Here is a 21,875-nt window from a genome sequence, read left to right on the forward strand (position 1 = left end):
GAACCCCAAATCTTAATTCTACTTCAGTGATCTTTGTCATTTTCCAACCTAACGTTATAAAATTACCCTTTTACAGCATAATGTTAAAATGGAAGAATACATGTTTATCCAAATTATTTTCTGAGACAATTTTAATGTATTAATATCTTTTACCTTTAATGCATATACATTTTCTTTTTTTTTCCCCCAGTCCATATATTATTGGAACAATGAATCAGGGAGTTTCTTCATCACCAAATCTAGAGCTACATCACAATTTCAGGTAAAAATAAGTTGGAATTGTTTGTATTGTCTCTTTTCTGTTTGCTTTTGGTGGTTGTTTTTTTCCATTTGTACACTGACGAATCGGTAACCTGGGGTGTGGAAATAATTCTCACTTCTTCTGACACTCTTTCTCAAGCAGACATTTTGTGATCCCTGACCTATAATCAGAAGTGTTTCTTTAAAAAACAAGAAAAAAGAAATGTTTTTCCTGCTCACTATGTCACAGCTAAAGTAGAGCACTTTTCTTCTAAATGTAAGAAATGTGAAGAGAGTTCCTATTTCAGGATTTGTGATTCTCCTACCGAAGAGTGCTCAGCGTGCACACTCCCACACACTGCTGTGACGCACATGAGCTTCTCTTTAGCTCAGAAAGAAAAGTTACATACAGCTTAGCTCTAATGTTAATAGACTGTCTCATCTCTTTGATCATTAACATATGGCCTCCAACTGAAATAGGAACATTATTATTTTATATTGCAGACAGAATCACTGTGAACTTAAAGTTTAATTTATATAAGGATTTCTGGGTTTTGGTTTTGATTTTTTTTTTTCTTTTTATAGGTGGGTACTATGTGCAAACCACACAGAGCCAGTGAAAGGCTTTTTAGGCAGATATCTTCGAAGGAAACTGATAGAGATGGAAATTGAAAGGAACATTCGCAATAATGACCTAGTCAAAATTATAGATTGGATTCCCAAGACGTGGCATCATCTCAACAGTTTTTTGGAAACACACAGTTCTTCTGATGTTACAATTGGTGAGTTGCAAAATTGCAATATGCCATTTTCCAGGAACTAAGAGTACTTGGTAAAGATAGCCAGATTGGAAGTAGAAAATAACAACTGAAGCTAATGTTTTTGAAGCTTCCAAAAATTTAAGTTTTCGTTTTTTTTTCTTCTGAAAGTTTGCCTCAAGCTTTGTGTCTTTTCATCTGACTATTACAGTTTACTGAAGCTTCCCAGGTGGCACTACTGGTAAAAAACCTGCCTACCAATGCAGGAAACATAAGAGATGTGGGTTCAGTCCCAGGGATGGGAAGATCCCCTGGAGGAGGGCATAGCAACCCACTCCAGTATTCTTTCCTGGAAAATCCCATGGACAGAGGAGCCTGGAAGACTACGGTTCTTAGGGTTGAAAAGAGTCAGACATGACTGAAAAGACTTAGCACGCATACAAGCATGAAACTTTGCTAACATCAACTAATGTAGACAGCTATATTGGTTTAATATAGACAACTAAAAGTCGGGTAGCCATGTGAAACAAACTATCTTTTTAGAGTATCATTTTTATGCTAAAAACAAATTTTAGCTTATAGCTCATATCAATTATAGTTATGAGAGAAGATTTTATTTTAAGATAATTTAGGTGTTTTATATTTTCATGAAGATAAAATTGTTTGAGTTATTTCTCTTAAGTTGGCATGAAGATGTTTATTTTTATATTCCTTCTTAAGTTGCACACAAAAAAGTCCCCTTTTCCTTGCTGTGAATCAGAAAGATATGCTCACTAAAGGCACAGTGTGGAAAGAATTAAGACAGTTCTACAATTGGGATCAGAAGACCACAGCAGAGGCCCACTTCTGGCAAATAATGACATATTTTATATTTGACAGTTCATTCCATCATAGTTTTGTCATTTGTAAAATGGAGCAGATTGATTGGATGACCTTTAAGGTTTCTCCTAATACTAAAATGTTATGTGTTAGACTAAGATTTTAGTGTAAAAATAAAGGAGGGTCCTGAAGATAGATCTTCAGTAAAGCACTGATAATAATTAAGCTGACCACAATGATAATTTTCTAAGAATCCTGTAAGAAGCATATTAATTCCCCCAGAACAGTGTCTAAATATGTGTTTAGATTGCTAAATACGGGGATTCTCAAAAATGGCTTGTTATTTCTTACTTCTCAGGCCCTCGACTTTTCCTTCCTTGTCCCATGGATGTAGAAGGTTCTAGAGTATGGTTCATGGATCTCTGGAACTATTCTTTGGTACCTTATATTCTGGAGGCAGTGAGAGAAGGTCTGCAGGTATAGTACTCAATTTTCTTAACTGTTTTAAAAAACCAAATGGAAAAAAAAAATCATCCTTTAAAAGCAAAAAAAAAACAAAAAATCATTTTTCTGATTTGTGCAGAAAAATAAAGGCAGCTTGAAAGAACAAACAGTTTCTAATACATTTTTTCTGAGAATAAATATGTAGGAGAAAGAATTCTAACAAGAACACATCAAAGGCCAAATTTATTGCCGTCAGTATTTACAAACTGTTCTTATTAGATAGCTAGTTAATTGCACAGTTCTGCATCTTATAAAATAGGCATGTTTATATGGACCTTGGTCATTTGTTCTCTTCTTCCTTTTTTTTTTTTTTTTTATTATGCCACATAGCATGCAAGACCTTCCCTGACTAGGGATGAAACCCATTCTACCTGCAGCAGAAGCACTGGATCTCTAGGAAATTCCCCATTTATTCTCCTCTTATATAATCTGTAGCAAGTAGTTTGTGCTTATATTAATAGATTCTCTGCTTTAGGATGTTTCATTGTTTGAAGCCCTTTAACATCCCTTGCAAAATCCCTTTCTGTTTTTAAAAGTGCTCTAAATCTAAGGCATTTGATTTTTAAAAACTGTGACAGGTTGGTTTAGCAGCATCTCTGCTCCTCCCTCCTCTACCTCACATCACAAGGCCCTGCAACCACCCCTTCTATTTACTCTTAACTAAGAAATCAAAATATATCACTAATAAGAAAACCCTTTTTCAACAAAATATATCAAGACTTTTCCATAAGTCTTGATTTTTTTCTTATCTTGTGTGAATTTTTTTAAGATTCGTGTTGTATAATCACCAAACTTGTGGCAGAAAAATCCAGTCATCTTTACAATAACTCAGCCAAGCTTTAGGCAGTTTTTGCTTTTCTCTATTTCTCAGTTTTAGGCATCTCTATTTCTGGTTATCACAAGTGCTGCTAGAATTAAGATATACTTCATGTTTTTCACATTTTGTCATCTGCAGTTCTGTGTTAAGTCTTTATATCACTGTCTAAAAAAAATTGGTTGTCTATTTTCCTTCATTTCACTTCCTTATGCTTTCCTCACCTTGTAGAAGGGCATGGCAGTGATTTAGAACTAACAGGATGGTGAACGTGATGAATATTATGAGGATGTTCTGAATGTACAGAGGTAATGATCCTAGGGAATGCTATCAACTGGTTCTACCGCAGATTTAAATAACTCAGTTTCATATTTTTAATGGTATGAGCCAAACCAGCCTGAGAAAATGTCTCCAACAAAGTTAAAGACTGTGCCAAAAGTTTTTATTTCCAAGTATAACATAGCACATGTCAAGATTCCTCTAAAACTATTATGCTATCTCAGAAGTGAGTTGGGTCTCTTGGTTTCAATTATTTGTTCCAAAAGCATCATATATTTGTATGAAAATTTATTTGAATATTTTAAATGAGGTCATGATTTTTAAATTAATATTTAAATTAATTATGTGTTCCTCTAGGTACTATTTCAGCATTAGTAAACTATTATCCAAATCTTTATATATTAAATTTTCCTTATTTTGTATTCATTTGCTAATATATTGGAAGAATTAGAAGGGTTTTAAAAACTCAAAAACAGTAATAACTAAAAATCCTTAAATCTCATTTTTTAGAAGTATGTAGCATTTTTAATGTTCAAATCATTATTTATAAAGCACCATCCTGAGAATTACCATTCCCTTTAAATAAGTCATAATCACTGAGATAATACCAGTTCCCCAAGCTTAGAGATACTCCAAAAAAGTTTTTTTTTGAGGAGGAATAAAAATATTTCAAGTTTTCTGCTGTGGTTCTGGATGTTTGTTAGTAGGTTAGAGTGAAAGTTGGATCAGTTGCAACATAGGGAGTAGCTGAGGCTTGCGGGGAACAGAGGTGGCAGGAGGCAGATACAGCACTTTGAGAAAAAAGGAAAACCCTTTGGTGAGTAGAGAGTTATCATCACTACTGAAGGATATGCCGGACTGGAAGTCTGTTGGCAGATGATGTTCTTGGAATGGTCCATATATGACTTCTGGAGGAACAGGAAGAAGAGAAATCACATATGTCATGGACCATTTTCTTGGATCTACTGGCAACAGAGAACTATGAACTGGAACAAAAGGTGGAAAAATAAAGCATGGTTGCAAAGATAAAAATCTGAGTTGAGAGGAATAGAATACTTTCTCTTCAAATGAAGGCTGATGCTTTGGTGGGGAGCCATATGGCAAATACTCTTTGCCAGATGTTCTAGTTCAAAAAAACACCGTGATGCACTGGATTCTGAATTTTACTCTGATGATTCTTTCTTGAAATGTCAGCAATCAGATCATCTCCTTCTGAATATTTAAATGTCTCTTCTTTCATTTCTTTTTCTATAACATCTACTTTACTCTGAAATACAGAATTGCACCTATTTACTTTTCTATTGGTCACCCCCAATTTTGCTGTCCATGATGATTCTGGACATCATCAATTGATTCTGCTAGACTTTCATATTCTTTTTGCAATGTTTCCGTCCCAAGATTTATATACTTTCCCTCAATTAACTTAAGTTGTGTAGCAAGTTGTATAGCAATCTATGTAGATTTTTAACTGAGAGACAATTTCTACTCCAAAATAATAGAACTATTAAAAAAAAAAAAACTGATTACTACCCCTACTGTTATCCCCTAGATGTGCAGATATCAAGACCTGAACTTTTTTCCCTTAAGGCAAGCCTGCCACAACCCCAGGCACCTTCCCCGGGAGAAACTCAAAAGACTGTTCCAAGCAGACTGGGCCTTTCATGGCCTCCGCATCCGCCATTTTGTTTTTGTCTCACGGAAGCACAGCAAACCAGATGAAAAGCTTCACGCTGGTATTCGGTGCTGTCTGGGACCAAATATACACCTAGTAACTAGGATCGCCCTCAGTAGAGTAGGAAAGTCCATCAAAGAACTAGTGTAGCTATGTTACTGCCCTCTACTCTTAATTTCAACCTTTCTATGCCTCTGTGGTTTGTACTTTTTTTTTTCCCCCCAAGCCCACCACCTCTGTCTCCTCAGTGTGCTGTTTCTAGTTTGGTTTTGGCTTTGCTTCCAGTTTAAAAATTTTTTTAACATCGCTTGTGTTCATCTGCCCTCTACTCCACTACCCATATTTTAACCGGGCTTTATAATCTCTTTCTTATCAACTTTATTCTTCCAGAGGAGTTCTGACAAAGTTTTCATTTCCCATAATTTTCCTCTGTACTAGTGGTCTTACAAACAAATATCTCAAAGAAGCTTTAATAGGAAGCAATGAGATTACAGAGGAAATTAATCTGACGGAAATGGTTGTCAGGGGAAGGATGGTTATTTTCGAGGAAAATCTGAGTAGAATGAAGTAGAGAAAAGAAATCTCTTTTATTCATCATATTTCCAAAGTATACTTTAGTAAATAAAGGTATTTAGTGTCTAGCATGAATCTTTTTATTTCTCTATTACTGGAACTTTCCTTTCTCAATGTTGAGCTTTCATTTATTTTGTAAAATTGCTAACAAAGATAGATGTGGGTAGTCATTTCTTCATGTATTTAAAATAAACCTCCCTCATGCTCTCCCCCAAATGCTGACCATCTATTCTAGATACTCAGATTTATTTTGTCTAGCCTTCAAGTTTAAAGTGAACTCTACAGACAGACAGTTTAAAATCTGGAAAATAGCATATGCGCACTTCATTCCCCTGAAAGTCCCATAGGGACTCAGTGTGCCATTAGTAAGTCACCTCCGTACTGAACAGGGATGCAGGGAATTCCCTGGTGGTCCAGTGGTTAGGACTCCAGGCTTTCACTGCTGAGGGCCTGGGTTCAATCCCTATTCTGGGAACTAAGATTCTGTAAGTTGCATAGCAAAAAAAAAAAAAAACAAGAAATTCATTTTATATGTGTTAAATATGTGATCACTTTTTAGATGTATGGAAAACGAGCACCTTGGGAAGATCCCTCCAAGTGGGTGCTTGATACATACCCATGGAGCTCAGCATCTCTGCCTCAGGAAGGCCCAGCATTACTTCAGTTGCGACCAGAAGATGTTGGGTATGAGGGCTGTGTATCCACGAAGGAAGCTACAACCTCAAAGCACATTCCACAGACTGACACAGAGGGGGACCCCCTGGTGAGAAGCTGATGTTTGTTTCTTCCTGTCTGATCTTGACCACAGTGTGCAGTCACTAGTATGTAGTCATTTACATCAGAGACTTTAATTCGTTTTCCTGGGCAATATTTGAGATTGTCCTGATGTTGGTACTAAGTTTTCAAATTTTTACCTTTGGCCTACTTTCATTGGGTGAAACTCTTAAAACAAAAGACCAAACTTGTATACTTAAAAATAACCAAAAACACTTAAACCAGGCTGAACTCTGAGGCCATAATTTTTCTTTTACTAAGCAGAAAATTATATAAATAAATAAACTTCAAACATTGCAGGACTCAATTCATTATGTATCTAAGAAAAAGCTGAATTTTGTTTTAAAATGACAAAAAAAAGAATATAATCTATACTTGAAGAACTAAAGAATATTTTACATGTATCAATTTTACATTTTACATATAAAATTTAGTCTAACTAAATTTAGGATTAGAACTCCATTGCCAACAGTAGAGAAGAATGAACTGACTGGGGAATCAGAGGGTCATTATTCCCTGCCTTTCTCAGATTGCATTCTTGGAAGTCATACTATAAGTCAATAAAACCCCGAAGCATGAATACTCTGGAAATACTAAGTACATGCTGTTCTTAGTAAAATAACTTTATTTTCATATGTATTTTTTATTTTTAGAGATGACTTTCCATAAATCTGTCTCAAATGTAATGTGTTTGTTAGCTTACTATTCTGGCTAAAGAAGTCACTGAATAACCAATACAGTAAGAAGACATTCTGAGATAAAGGTCCTTATGTTACTTAAACAGAAAAGGAAATGATTAAATCATAGTCTGTAACCATGCCTAAAGACATAAAATTATGACTTGATACTTTGTGGAATATCCTTACACTAATAACCACAACACATATATATCATCGTCATTTCAGCTGACCATTTTGAACATCTTGGAATTTACATGTGAACCATCTGATAAAGTTTCATGATTTTTTTTTCCTGACAAAATGCATGCACATAGAAGATTTTCCATACTATTTCAAAAAGTTCCATAAAGTCACAAGAAATATACATTGACCTACTTAGAGCCCAGGGATCTCTTATTTAGGACATTTGATCTAAACTATAAATTTCTTGAGGCTTCCCTTGTAGCTCAGCTGGTAAAGAATCCCCCTGCAAAAAAAAAAAAAAAAAAAAAAGAATCCCCCTGCAGTGCAGGAAACCCCACTTCAATTTCTGGGTCAGGAAAATCCAGTCAAGAACGGATAGTCTACCCACTCCAGTATTCTTGGCTTCCCTGGTGGTTCAGCTGGTAAAGAATCCACCTGCAATGTGGGAGACCTGGGTTCTACCCCTGGGTTGGGAAGATCCCTTGGAGAAGGGAAAGGCTACCCACTCCAGCATTCTGGCCTGGAGAATTCCATGGACTGTATACATGGGCTTCCAAAGAGTTGGACATGACTAAGCAACTTTCACTTTCATAAACTTCTTGAGGACCTGAACTCACATTTTTATAACAAGTGTCTGGCCCTTTGGCTAATACATAGCTAAATAACTAAACAACAGTGGTGGCGAAATTGGTTTGAATTCCACAAAACTGTGACTGTACAATAAGTAATTCCTCATCAGTTCAGTTCAGTCGCTCAGTCGTATCCGACTCTTTGTGACCCTATGGACTGCAGCATGCCAGGCCTCCCTGTCCATCACCAACTTCCAGAGTTTACTCAAACTCATGTCCATTGAGTCAGTGATGCCATCCAACCATCTCATCCTCTGTCATCCCCTTTTCCTCCCACCTACAGTCTTTCCTAGCATCAGGGTCTTTTCAAATGAGTCAGTTCTTCGTATCAGGTGGCTAAAGTATTGGAGTTTCAGCTTCAGCATCAGTCCTTCCAATGAATATTCAGGACTGATTTCCGTTAGGATGGACTGGTTGGATCTCCTTGCTGTCCAAGGGACTCTCAAGAGTCTTCTCCAGCACCACAGTTCAAAAGCATCAATTCTTCGGCTCTCAGCTTTCTTTATAGTCCAACTCTCACATTCATATGTAATAGAGAAAAAATAAGCCTTACAGTACAAATATGGGTTACTTCTTCTGAATTTTTTATAATTTCCAGTTCTCTCTTTGCAGTTTCTCATACAGTTCCTGATAAAGGTAAGGTGTTTATAAGGTTTGTTTTCAGGGTTATCCTATAGAGTATGGGATGTTTAGGAGATGTCCCAAATTTTCCCAATTCACACAGTCCTGGTGAGCTAAACCCATTAATCATTCTTTTCCCTGACTCCAGATGTCTTATCTTCTACTTTAGAAAAGGGATCAGAATGTCTACATTCTGAATGAGAATTTGGTTTAAAAAAAAAATCTCCAGTTCCTAACCTTCTGCTTCACTCAACATCTTAAAGAACAAGGGGTTATGATGTTTGACATATTAAATAACAAAACCTTCTCATCTAAATATCTGTGAATCAGGCACATTCTGATTGGGAAGTATCTCTCTGTCTTTATTGCTCAATATTTTTATAATGACTGACATAAGTTAAAAACATATTTGCAGTCCAATCTAAATCAGAAGTACTCAGAGAAAACCTCATTGTCAGTAATATATTTTTGACTCTGAACAAGGATGTAAGTTTTTGGCACATCTCACAGTATTTAAAAATATAATGTGTATTCATCATCAACAGACTCATTCATTCAGTAAATATTAGTAAATAATAAGTATGTACTCAGGGCTAAATCCTGGTGATCATAAAATCAATATCATTTCTGACATTAAGAAGCTCATAGTCCAGCCATGGAGAAAGATATCTACATATATAAATTACAGTGCAATAATGATAGAAGTATATTCTAGGTAAAGTTGTAAGTCTATTGAGGAAGTGGTTAGGATAAAGCTCCTCAGAGGAGGAGAGGCTTGAGGTAGGTCTGGAAGGATGAATAAAAGTTCATGAATGAATAATGAGGTTGGATAGAGACGATCCAAAATCTAAAAAACAGCAAGTTAAACATGATGAAACAGTACAATAAAAATAATGAGTTTAGGGAGCTGTATACAAATTTGTGGAATTAGAATAGAAGGGACAGAAAGAATTAAAGCTACAGAAGTCTACAATTGATATGTCATGTGAATCCTTGTTTATCTTGTAGGAAGTTAAATTTTTACCACACAGAAAATGGGGAGCCGCCAAAGATTTTTGGGCAAAGGGCTTATTAGATTTTCAGATCACCTTGGTAATAGAATAGAGGGCAGGTTAAAGGAAAGAGGATAGAGGCTGGAAGACGGGCCTATGTGTAAATACCAGGGACGATAGGACCTGACCTGGGTGTTACAAATGATAGGTACTGTGTTTATGACTATGGGTCTGGGAAAGAAGCAAGGGAAAAGAGCACAAGGTAATACTTAGTAGAGAATAATGATCCACCCTGATTATACCCAGTCAGACTACTGACTAATGTGAACCTTACCTACCTCCTTTGACTTGAATGTACAAAGCAACTCTCTGAGAAGGCACGGTAAATCCTTTGTATGCATTTACCATGAATCTGAGACTTTGAACTTATTTTAATGGAACATATTTACTATATGGCACCATTTTCAAAACCTAAGACTTTAATGATACTATTATTATACCATAAAACTTTTATAACAGTCAACTTTCAAGTGATTTCAAATATTTGTAACTAAACTGAGATCAAAGCATAAACTTGAAAGCATTTCTATTCTTGAAAGGTGCTCAAAACAAAATTTTTTTTTTTTTAACAAATTATCTTCACCCAGGTGCTTGAACATACAGCCAGCTACTTATAAGGGAGGGACTAACAAAAGAAAGGAAAAAGGGAATGTGAATATGCATGAAGGTAGGAGTGTGTGTGTGTGTGTGTGTGTTCAAGAGAGACAGAGAAGGGGAGGGGGAGAGAGAAACACTACGTTGATGGAGATATTTAGCTTTTTGACTCACTGGGTTTAAGAGGTTATCACCAACTACTTTCATATGTTTATGTAGCTAGTTAATAAATTCAGGGAATTAGAAAATCATGTTGAAAAATATTGTCCTAAAAATATAAAAATGACTTTAAAATATGCTATACCTATAGCGTCTTTGTCAGAAAGGCATTCTTGCTGGAATTGGTAATTACCAATGTGTCATTTTGGAGAAGGAAATGGCAGCCCACTCCAGTGTTCTTGCCTGGAGAATCCCAGGGACGGGGGAGCCTGGTGGGCTGCCGTCTGTGGGGTCGCACAGAGTCAGACACGACTGAAGCGACTTAGCAGCAGCAGCAGCAGTGTGTCATTTTATTTCACAAACTTTTTTTTTAATTAAACACACATTTAACACTGAATGTATCAGCAAACAGAGCTTAACATACGACTAAGGAATCCTTTTGGATCAATCCTTTCTATTGGATCAGTTTCCCTAAATTTTAAGTTGGGGGAAAAAAAGAACATCTTTGATTACATAATAAACAGTAAAGTTAGCATGCATTAAACAATATAAAGATTATTACCATTTACAGAAACTCTTGATAAGAAAACAAGTCCATACCCTCCCGAAGATGTACCAATTTTTCTGTCCTTTCTAAAACTGTCAAATCATTTATTCACAGTCTGCTTTTGAACACTATTTCTTTATGCATCTCTACCAGTGAATCTGCAGATCTCTCAAAATCCAAGCAAAGTGGCTGCCTTTTATTTTCTAATACCCGGAAACACTAGCTGCCTTTCTCCCCAGCTGCTTTCCTGCCCATGTCCCTTTTATGAGAACAAACGTTGCCATTGTCCTAGAAGGCTGGGGAACGTGAGACAGCTGCTCTTATTCCAGAAGGTGGCTTTTCTTTTTGGTGAGATACCCATCATATTTTAGCCAGGCGCTCAATAGCCGCGGAAGCTTGACGGTGATTCTTCCCTTTGGCCTCTTCAAATGCTCATGGTCGGCTTCATTCGGTGGCCTCCCCTCGAGGTCCACGCTTAAGCAGCAGATGGGGGGCTTGTACGAAGCAGCTGGTCCATTCTCCTGCAGCCCCGCCTCCTCTCCCGGGCCCTGAGCGGACGCCCGTGTGCCCATCGGCGTGGAGGAACGTTCAGGACTTTCAGTTCCATTCAGTGCTTTCTGCTCCTCGCAGCCAAAAAGCTGGGCAGCTTGGCGTCCTCTGCAGCCACGAGCCCAGATGTCCGGCTGCGATACAGTTTCCTTCCCACTCTCCCTGTTGGAGCTGTATTCATTTACAATCTCAAATAAAAGACGTATCCAGAGGCCCTATTTTCTCCTTATGGTTTGCCGTTGTAGTCATGCGTGGGAGAAAGAGTCTAGGAGCCGGGGCAGCCAGTCAAAGTCTAAAATTGTTTTCCGTTTCCCTTGGAGGGGATGAGATGGGTCCTCCGTGTGGCTCGGGGCCGTGTGTTTTCTGGGCCTGGCATTCTCCATGCATCATCGCCTCCATCGATGTCTCTCTTTCTTTCTTCAGATGAATATGCTGATGAAACTCCAAGAAGCAGCCAATTACCCGGGCACGCAAAGCTGCGACAGCGATAGCACCAGCCATCATGAAGACATTCTGGATTCGTCTCTTGAATCTACCCTCTAGAGGGTGAAAAAAAAAGTTAGGGGAAAAGACTATGCTTAAAAAAAAAAAAAAAAAAATGTTTGAAAAGTAAGGTATTTTCATGAAACCACTGCCAGTATGAAAGCATCCTGTCAGGGCCCTGACCCAGAGTTGTGGTCTCTAAGGAGGCAGCAAAACTAAGTCTGAAGCACCAAGATGCTCAGTTGACACGGAAGCGTAACTTGCTTTTCTTTCTAGGCATTTTTTTTTTTTTAGTCTCTGTGGAGTGATGTAAGGCTCCAATACTCAACTGGAAAGGACCCTAATGATAGGGCCACTGAAGATTGCACATGGGTTAGCCAAACTGGACTTTCTGTTTTTTCTCTTTAAAAGTTTACAATGCAGACCTTTTTTTCCTTTCTTTTTTTTTTTTTTTTTTGTAGTTCCTTCTCTGGTTTCCTCTGAGGGGCTGTTCGCCCCCAAGCAGGATCCACTCTTCTGATCCGTCCAACCTCTTTTGTGCCAAAAGGTGCTGGTTGCGGAGCCCCAGTAGCGTTTGTGTTGTGCGCTCACCCCATTCCAAAATGAAGAGGCCAGGCCTCTCCAAGCACAAGTGGAATTGTGCGACCCCCAGGGAAACACTGCTGTGGCCAGCTGGAGATGGGCCAGCGTCACTCTCAGCTGCGGTGATCACAGGCTGTGCTTCACCCACGCTTCAGTGTCTGAGTCACAGGTTTGATAAGGTTGTTTTTCCCACTGTGGTCTTTTGAAACCACCTGCCCATTCCCTTAAAAAAAAAAAAAAAAAAGTTTTATACCAATTATTAGTCCACACTGACAACAGGCTTTTTAGGGCTTTGTTTGTTTGAGCCTCGTCAGTGAAAAGAAGGAACATTTCCTATGGTGCTGTCCCACTGCCTTAAGCCGATTTCTACAACAGTTTAACCGTTGGTTTAAATCCTGAACCACTGGTCGTTTCCACTGTCTTCACTTACAACACCAGTTAACACAGTAGCCTCATCTCTATTTTTGTGTTTGTTTTTGAAGAAATGGATAGGAGAAAGATCAGTATTTTTACCTTGTGAATAGATTGCTTTTCCTATCCTCCAAAAGACTCAAGTAACCCAGAAACCCTCTTTGACTGTCATTTACAAGCTAAGCCATGTGGCTATCTTCCATCCAGTTCTAGGGGAAAGAGTTTCAGAAGGCGGGAGATGGTGAATTCTTATCCAGCAGAGCTGGAAGCACTAGATGCAGCATGAGCACAACTATTCGGCTTTTCTCTCCTATTCTTTTTTTTTTTTTTTTTTAATTATTATGAGTTTTGAGCATGTTGTTTTGATGGGTGTTATTGTACATGAGAAATTCAGCATTCGAGAACACTGAAGCAGTGAAGTCACTGTGGATGAGAAAGCATTTATACTGTAAAAGAAGGTTAGATTTGCACAGTCTACTGGGTAGGTATTGTAAATAATCACTTCAAAAACTTGCACAAGTCAAAACAAACACACACACACAAATTGTATTTTATCCTGTGGGTGTTAAGAGATGTTTCACTTGCTGAGATTTCCTGTACGTTGCAAACAAATACAGAATGCAGACCCTCAATGCTGTTGTTACCTGGTGTGTTTGTCCTGTATTTACAGTTGTGATGACCATGCAGGAGCTATCAGTGCTAGAGTGAGCATGCTTCAAAACTGTCCATGAAGCCAATACATGTTTGGAAAAGTAAAAATGTCTGAAAGTGCATCTGTCATGGCGGGCTTTCAAGAGAGTACGTGAGAGCTGACGGGAGTGACTGGAGAAGTTCCCACCACGCAGAGAGGACAGGTTTGAAACGTATCACCCCAAGGGCTAGGCCACGGTGTAGACTTGTTCCATGCGTGTGAAAATGTGCTACTTCAGGACGTTCAATTGGTGCTACTCTCTGTGACCAGCCACGGGTCAGTTGCTGTAGAACAATAACAGCGCGAGACATCGCTGCAGTCGTCAGAGTGTCGCTCGTCTGTAGGTCCTCCACGGTGCTACTGCCCCAAGGGAAATCGGAACTGATTTGTGCGCGTAGAAAGGGCACCCTGACTTCGAAGCCTCAAACGTGGATCGCGTCTGTGGTGAAACGTCGATATGCATAGCTGGATGCGTGACTAGTGGCCCTTGTACAATATGTGATCTAAGAAAATCTCTAATCTTTCCCTGCCATTTTGAGAACCACAGTTCAAACATGATCATTAAACAGAAATTCCTGCAATACATCCCAGTAGGTCCGCCTAGTTTACAACTTAAACTAGTTTGTGAAACATTTGTCTGTATACATTTTATATTTTGTACATTTTTGATGTAACATACCATGTAAATAGAAACAGTGAAATAAATCATCTGAAAAGTTTTGTAGTCTTTGTAAAGCCCCGGCAGCAACTACTTGGTGTCCGTGGACTTAACTGGGTGATGTATTTTCTATTGGTTGATTGTTCCTCTAGCTTGTAAACCAGCTTGCATATATTTTTTTGCAAATGTGCACCCTGTATCTGTCTAAATTATTACTTTGCCATTAAAGTGGAATTATTTATTGACAACAAGGTGTGGTGTCTATATGTGGAGAGAATTGAATAATTATGCACCAAAAGTATCAAACTTTAAAATGTTGCTTGCACTATTAATAAGCCATGAGTAGGATGTGTGTGATTTTTTATTTTATATTCTTCATAGAAAGGACCTCATAGCTTTTAAATGAGTAAATATATTGAAGGTACTAGGTATATCTTTTTAAATGAAAGTTATTTATTCAGTGAATATTTTTAGAAAACTCATTATTAGTCTACCTAAATGATTATAAAATAAGCATTAATATAAAATAAAATGTTAATATTCACTTAATTTTATCAACTTATTAAATGTTTCTTTGTTTTTATTCCATTAACTTTTTTTTGACCTTTTAGCTCTAAAGATGCTTTTAACATCGAAGAATTCTTCTGGTGGTGGTTTATTTTTAATAGAGATTATAAAAAGAAAAGGAACCCTCTTTAAAATGAGAAATTTTTTTCAAAGCACCCTGGTTTTTCATACCAGTAATTTGAATGCTTATTTGGGTACTCTGAGTAGGGTTTTAATTCTAAAAGCAGGAAAATTAGAACAGTTGTTGAGGGAAAAAAAAGAGCTATTAGTTAAAATGAGTCGAACAACAGTAATAGATTAAAATTGATAAGTGTTTCCTTTTTCATAGTTTCGGAGATTGGGAAATCTCCACAATCCGTCTTATCCAGGTAAACACTGAGCTGATATAAAACTTGAACATCATTCTGACACATTGGGCATCAGGCTATGTAAGTGTGGGCCCCAACACTATCATGGTCTGTGTAACCTTGGCCAGTTACTCACACTCTTTATGCCTAGTTTCCTCACCTATCAAGTGGATGACTGGAATAATATCCACCTCCTACGGATTACTGTGTTTTCAAAGGTCAGCAGTATTTTTTTTTTTCCAAGAATGCATCTTCTAAAACTCAGTGCCCTCATTTATAACATGGGGTAATAGTGCCTATCTCATAGGGCTGTTGGAAGTATTGAGTTTAGATCTGTAAAGCACTTCAAACAATGCCCGGAACCCAGGAAACTGAATAAATGCCAGCTACTATATTAGCACAGCCATTATAATACATTAATAACATCAGTAGTGTAACAAATACTCTCATTATTGAATTTGTAAATGCATTCATGGTAATATTAAAGTCTTATGAAAAGCATGTCTTTTATCCAGTTTGCCAATCTGTAAAATGGGATAGTTTCAGTTTCTACTCATATGATTGCTTTGAAGATGAAATATTTTATTTATTTATTTTCAGTTTCAGTTCAGTCGCTCAGTTGTGTCCAACTCTTTGTGACCCCATGAACTGCAGCACGCCAGGCCTCCCTGTCCATCACCAACTCCCGGACCTTGTTCAAATTCATGTCCACTCAATATTACTGAATTAATATTACTTTTTAGTTCAGAGGAGATGATCTGGATACATAATCATTGGAGTCTCTCTTCTCCACATCAAGGATACAGTATCTGTTAGTTACCCAGGAGTTCTACTAGAAAACATATTTATAGAAATTAAACATAGCACACTCTGAAGTAGAATCTCATTAAAGAAAAATAAAAACTTCTCAAGTTCCTTTCCATGAAATTGTAAAGACATTCATAAACCTTTTATTTATCACTGGAATTTTTAAAGTTTGCCAGTGTTCTATAATAGCACGATAGAGTTGAAGTTGGTGTACAACTGAGCAATTTTTGTAGTGATTACATGTTGAAATGAAAATATTTTCAGTATATTGGATTATATTAACTGTAGTATTAAAATTCACCTCATTTTTCTTTTTTTTTTAATGTGGCTACTACAAATTTTACAATTAAATACATTGCTCATATTTGTGACTCACTTGATATTTCTATTCCCATTGGCTAACACTACTATAGAAAGATTGATCTTTATAAAATTTGATCACCCAGCTCCCTTATCTCTTCTGCATTTTGTTTTTAGGAATAAGGTTCAAATATCAAATGACAATTCTTTGCTCAATCTGGATTTCGCTTATCTCTTGATTTCCTTTTTTACTCTGTTCACTGCCCCCATTTTGATTTTGTTCTCTACATTACCCTAGTTGTAGAACCAAGAAGTAATTGTTGAAACATTAACAACAACTTTCCGAACAATTGAGCCATGAGCATGTGTCAACACTTTAGTATCATCTAAAAAAAAAAAAACAACCCTCTGGTAGGCCAATTTAAAGGTTGCTCTCCTAGTAGAGAGACATTTATTTAAAATGTGGGTTAGATTACAAAATACTTAAAGATTCCCAGCTTCTTAACTGTCAGGTGGATGGGTAAGTGGAGGGTTTCCCAAATCAAATATTAACCCCATAACCAATTAAGCAAATACTGAACACTACTAAACATTTATCAGCATTCTAATTTATTCAGAGACAATTACAGAGTTCATCAAGCAATAATATTTTGTCCGAGACCAGGTTTAGAACAGCAGTTTTTAATGTGATCTACTTCCTCTTACCCCGGTGCTGTGTGCTCAGTCGTGGCAGACTCTTTGTGATCCCACGGACTTTCCTGTTCATGGGATTCTCCAGGCAAGAATACTGGAGTGGGTCCTCTTACCCCAAGGGCCTTAAATATTCTCAAATGCCTTAGACAAGCATTTCTGATCCTTCAGATAAGGTCAGACAAGACTCTGAATTATTTGCTTTTATATGTAAAATCAAATTACACACACACACACACATATATATATATATACCTCTGGAGGAGGAAATGGCAACCCACTCCCGTATTCTTGCCTGGAAAGTTAAATTCCATGGAGAGAGGAGCCTGGCAGGCTACAGTCCATGGGCTTGGAAAGAGTCAGACATGACTGAGCACATGTATCATATATATATATACACTGTGATCCCACTTATGTTCAATTTTAAGGCCTAGAATATAGTGCACTCTCAATAAATATTTACTAAATAAAAATATTTCTGAACATGGAGACAGCAGCTGAACGTGAGCTTATGTTAAATAAAAATATTTAATTTGAGGAGAGCCACTTTCACAGGTGGAGCTCCCCGAGAAGACAGATGAATAATGACCGTGCAGCTTAGTGATCACAGGAGGAGGACAGATCACCTGTGGGTTTGTGTCCTCTGGTACAAAGTTCTGCCTCATGCTTGGAATATTTTTCCTCCTTTAGATGTAATGTACTACATACTTGTGACCAAGTTTTCATTTTCTTTCTGCTTTTCAAGTCCTTTGAAGATGGTCTAGTTATATAGTGCAATTTAAATATATGGACTTTTTTAGAGGAAGAGATAAAATATACCAAGCAGTTGGAAATCTAATGCTAGAGCCTCAAAGACAGGTGGAGGCTGGAAAGATCAAAACAGGAATCCTGAGCATAGAAATGAGAAGTGATGTGAATTTCACCTTGGGATATTTCTCCCACAAGAAGAACCTTGACCAAATAGAAAACAGAAGAGAGAGTAAGCGCTGTGGTGAACATCTTTATAGTTTATTTGGCTTTAGTTTTTAACTAACATATTTAAGCCTGTTTAATGGGACACTTATAAAGGAGGAGTACAATGTAAAACCATTGAAGTCCAAATCAGAAAAATCTATATTCTAATCCTAATCGCATTTTGTGATTTTTTTTCTAGGAAAAATTAACTACTGTATGGTCAGTGTTAATGTAGATTTTATACCCTACAGATGGCATCGAATAATGAAATGCAGCCAAAGTGAATGGAGCCACTCTGTACATCATGTGTGATACAAGTCATGTGTATCTATCAGAGAAGCTAGAGGAGAGTCTTTGCCAATAGCAGTAGTTTCTCAGGGGAAGGAAATTCACCTGGACTCTGCTCACTCTTGAGACTTCATGCTCTTTAGACAATTACAACCCTTCGACTAGAAATATAACAGGAGCTTCACGTACCATTTTAAATTGTCCAGTAGCAGCATTATTACTAAAAGTAAAAAGAAACAGGTGAAATTAATTATAATAACATACATGCTTTCTTATCTCAACATACCAAAATATTGTTTCAACATAAAAGAAGCTAAAATATGTCTTAATACAGTTTTTAACATCTTGCATTTTCTCTTTTTTCTCTACTGTCTTTGAAACCCACCGTGTGTGTGCCCTTGGTACACACCTCAATTTGGAGACTTAATGTTCACCAGAAGAACCACATCTGTACTCAGACTACAAAAGTTTAGGTCAGAAGAACCACATAGATAAGCTGTTCCAAACATAGTTGACATGAACTGAGTACCAGTTTTAAAGTTAAATTTTAGACAATTAACATTAAAGTTAAAATATGAGTTCCTAAATTGCTATACGGCCTGCAAGTAGACACAAGTGGACAGTGGCCACTCCTGAATAAGACGGCCCAACCTTAGCCTCACCCAGCAACCAGCTTTCTCAGGTCACAGTGTGTTCATTTCTTGTTTGGGCATCTCATCTCATATAATATATACACATATGTACATATATGTATATGTGTACATACATACATATGTGTATACATATAGTAATTACATAATAATTACAGGTATATAACTAAATGTATTTATATCTTTAAATATATATCTCTCCATATATTCACATATGTTTTCTAAATCCCAGGACATAAATTGTCTATTCATCCTACACTTGGATAAAAAAGGACCTCTCCTCAAAGAGAGACAAAAGTTCTTTTTCCACGGGGAAAAATTCTCTTCTCTATATTAAAAAAGAAGAATTAGCAGGTAGAGACATTTTAAATAGCAAAATGACTCCCAGAGCAAGATCAGAACTTCAATTCAAACCTGAAAATAACATTAGCATATGTAAATATAAAAAGAGAATATTTTTAAGATGAGAGAATAACAAACACACTAAAAATGGACAATCATACTAACTAAGAGATATAAGAAACAGGTTAAAGCAGTGCATTTCCTGATCTGTATAAGATATCCCTGGGGGCTAGCCACCTACTGTTTTTGCCAACGTTCACTGTTTACCAAATCTTTTAATTGTTTCTCTGCCTTTCCAGAAACCCCCAAACCTATAAAGGTATTTCTCTAATGTTTTTTGCTTTCTTTCTCTTATATATTAAAATTCAGTGACTATTTCCTCCTAAGATCTGAAACTTCATATTTCCTTGACTGTACATTTTTTTGAAGATCTGCTACTAGAAATTTAGTTCATCTGCAGAAGCCACGGGGCTGACTATAGAGAGCAGGCTGTAAGACATCCCTCTGTTAACATAACACAGTAAGTAATTAGCCTTTTTTAAAAATAGTATGCCCTTTAGCTGTTTGCTTTTTCAGTACCAACCAAGAGCTTTATTAGCTAGCTTGAAAAAGGGATGTCTTATAATTGGGCACACTCAGAAACTGGAAATGATTAATACCCCAAACATACTTTAGGGTTTAAGTAAAATGAATGGGTTATCAAATAAAATTATACTTGATACTAATGTTATCTAAATTGCAAACTTGGAAATAAAATTTCTATATGCCATTAGCAAAAAAACAGAAGTAGAGGAAAGTTTTCCAGTGAGCCAGCTGGCGTATTCACTACGTGAGAGCGATTCCTGCATGACTCCTTGTGGGACACCATGGATTTGCAGTATGCTCTGGAAATTTCCTTCCCACAGAATGATTTGCAGAAAGTATCCAGGACCTCTAGAGAACTAGAAAGTAGATCGTGTGCAAACAGAGGAAAACATTTTACCAGCCAGGCAAATATTGATACCGCCAGAAGCCAGTTACTCTGTCACTATTAATTTCAAAGAAAGGTCAAGTTGCAAATCAAGTCTCAACATTACTAAGGCAAAAATGGAATAGGAGCTTGAACATGTCATAGGAAAATACTGTAAACAATTTTAAACCATTACCATTTATTGCAAATAATTTAAAATTGTTATCATGTTAATTTGAAGAGAAAAAAAAAAGATCTTGTGGCCAAACAATTGTAACTTCTAGAGTATTATGTTAACAATATAGAGATCTGTCTAGGGGGTAGCCATAACCAATTTTTAGAAGGTATACAAAAATATGTATTAAGTAACTTTGTATTTCTCTTCATGTAGAACAAGGGACCCAAACTGAAAAAAAGTGAAATACCTGAATCAACACTACTTATTGTTCAAAGGCGAGAATTTAATGGATGTCCTATTTAATATGTCTGGGACACTAATTGGAAAATTCCAAAAGAAACAACAGTGATACTGTGATAATTATGTTTTACATATGCCTTAGCATTTCTAAACAGGTGTTAAAAATCATCTGTAGCCCCTAAAGATAAGACGTTTGCTTTATCTATTGAACATCCATTATCTGAAGGCTCTATTGAGTATGCAGATGGCTGATTTTAAAGACATAATAAGTGCTAATGAAAGGATAACATTTCTCATCTCCTCACATAGGCCACAGGGAATAGAAATCTTACCTGGAAAGAGCTGCTGAGGACTCTCTCTCCATCCCCACCCCCCAAGGTAAGGACCTTGTATAAACAATGGCCTGGCATTCTGGAAAGGAGGCTTAGGGTGATGGGGCTGAGTCAGAGTCTGAACAAGGTGTGTGTAAAATTCATGTGGAAAAAATGATTAGCCAGGGTTCCCTCAGGTTTACCCCAGGGCTGTAACCTGCTCTTAAAAGCTCTACCCCTGATTTGAACACGCACAAATGGGGAGTACTTGTGTGAATGGTAATACATGCAGCTATCACATTTATCTCTCAAGAAAGGCAAAAGGCTCTCAGATCTGCTTGTGTGCAGATCTAGCTCACCAGCATTTATGTGTAAGCACCCCTGGGCAGGGTCTCTATAAGCACTGGGAGGAGATTTGGGGAGGATGTTGAAGTTCCCCAACTTCTCCACTTGCGATTGAATGGGTCCAACTGTCTTCTGTCTTTAAATTGTTATTTATCTGTGTGATGGTGAACAGCGGTAGTTAGGAAATGTTGATAGCATCTTTAACAGAATCCATACATGCCCACTTCTAACTATAAGAGAAAGATTGAATAAGAAAAGGAAGATAGTAAGGAGCTTGAAGGCAGCCGGCTATCATGTCTTTTTAGTTGTCTTTGTTCTTAGAATTCTGTTAATGTTACAGTGCCTTAAACATAATAGATGTTCAGTTAAAGATGCTGAATAGATAAAGAGAGTCTTGAAAGGGCCACAAGAAAAGATACTTACTAATTAATCATTTGTATATTTAAAAACTACTTTAGCCAAAGAATGCTATTATTGGGAACAGAAAATGAGCATAAATATATTTCCAGGGCCACTTGGAATAATCTTCCAAAATTTGTTTACACAAAAGAAACCACCTCATTTAGAATTTCTGAACTTACCCGTATGTACTGTTTGCTATTCAAGCTAGAGACCATTTGGGAATACAGATTTTT

The 21,875-nt window shown here is 37.1% G+C and overlaps 1 protein-coding gene across 7 annotated transcripts in view; it reads left to right on the forward strand.

Annotated features, from left to right (window-relative positions):
- NAV3 (neuron navigator 3) overlaps positions 1–14,523 on the forward strand; it is an 883,898-nt gene extending 869,375 nt beyond the window's left edge. For all 7 annotated transcript variants that reach the window (XM_061124990.1, XM_061124999.1, XM_061125026.1 and 4 more), the window contains 5 exons: positions 191–262; positions 826–1,022; positions 2,176–2,294; positions 6,219–6,422; positions 11,871–14,523. In XM_061124990.1, coding sequence (XP_060980973.1) covers positions 191–262; positions 826–1,022; positions 2,176–2,294; positions 6,219–6,422; positions 11,871–11,990 — 712 coding nt within the window. In that variant the 3' untranslated portion in view covers positions 11,991–14,523. The remainder of the gene's footprint in view (positions 1–190; positions 263–825; positions 1,023–2,175; positions 2,295–6,218; positions 6,423–11,870) is intronic.
- Positions 14,524–21,875: the final 7,352 nt, after the last annotated feature.

The sequence above is a fragment of the Dama dama genome, chromosome 3 (genome assembly GCF_033118175.1).
Source record: "Dama dama isolate Ldn47 chromosome 3, ASM3311817v1, whole genome shotgun sequence".
Lineage (NCBI taxonomy): Eukaryota > Metazoa > Chordata > Mammalia > Artiodactyla > Cervidae > Dama > Dama dama.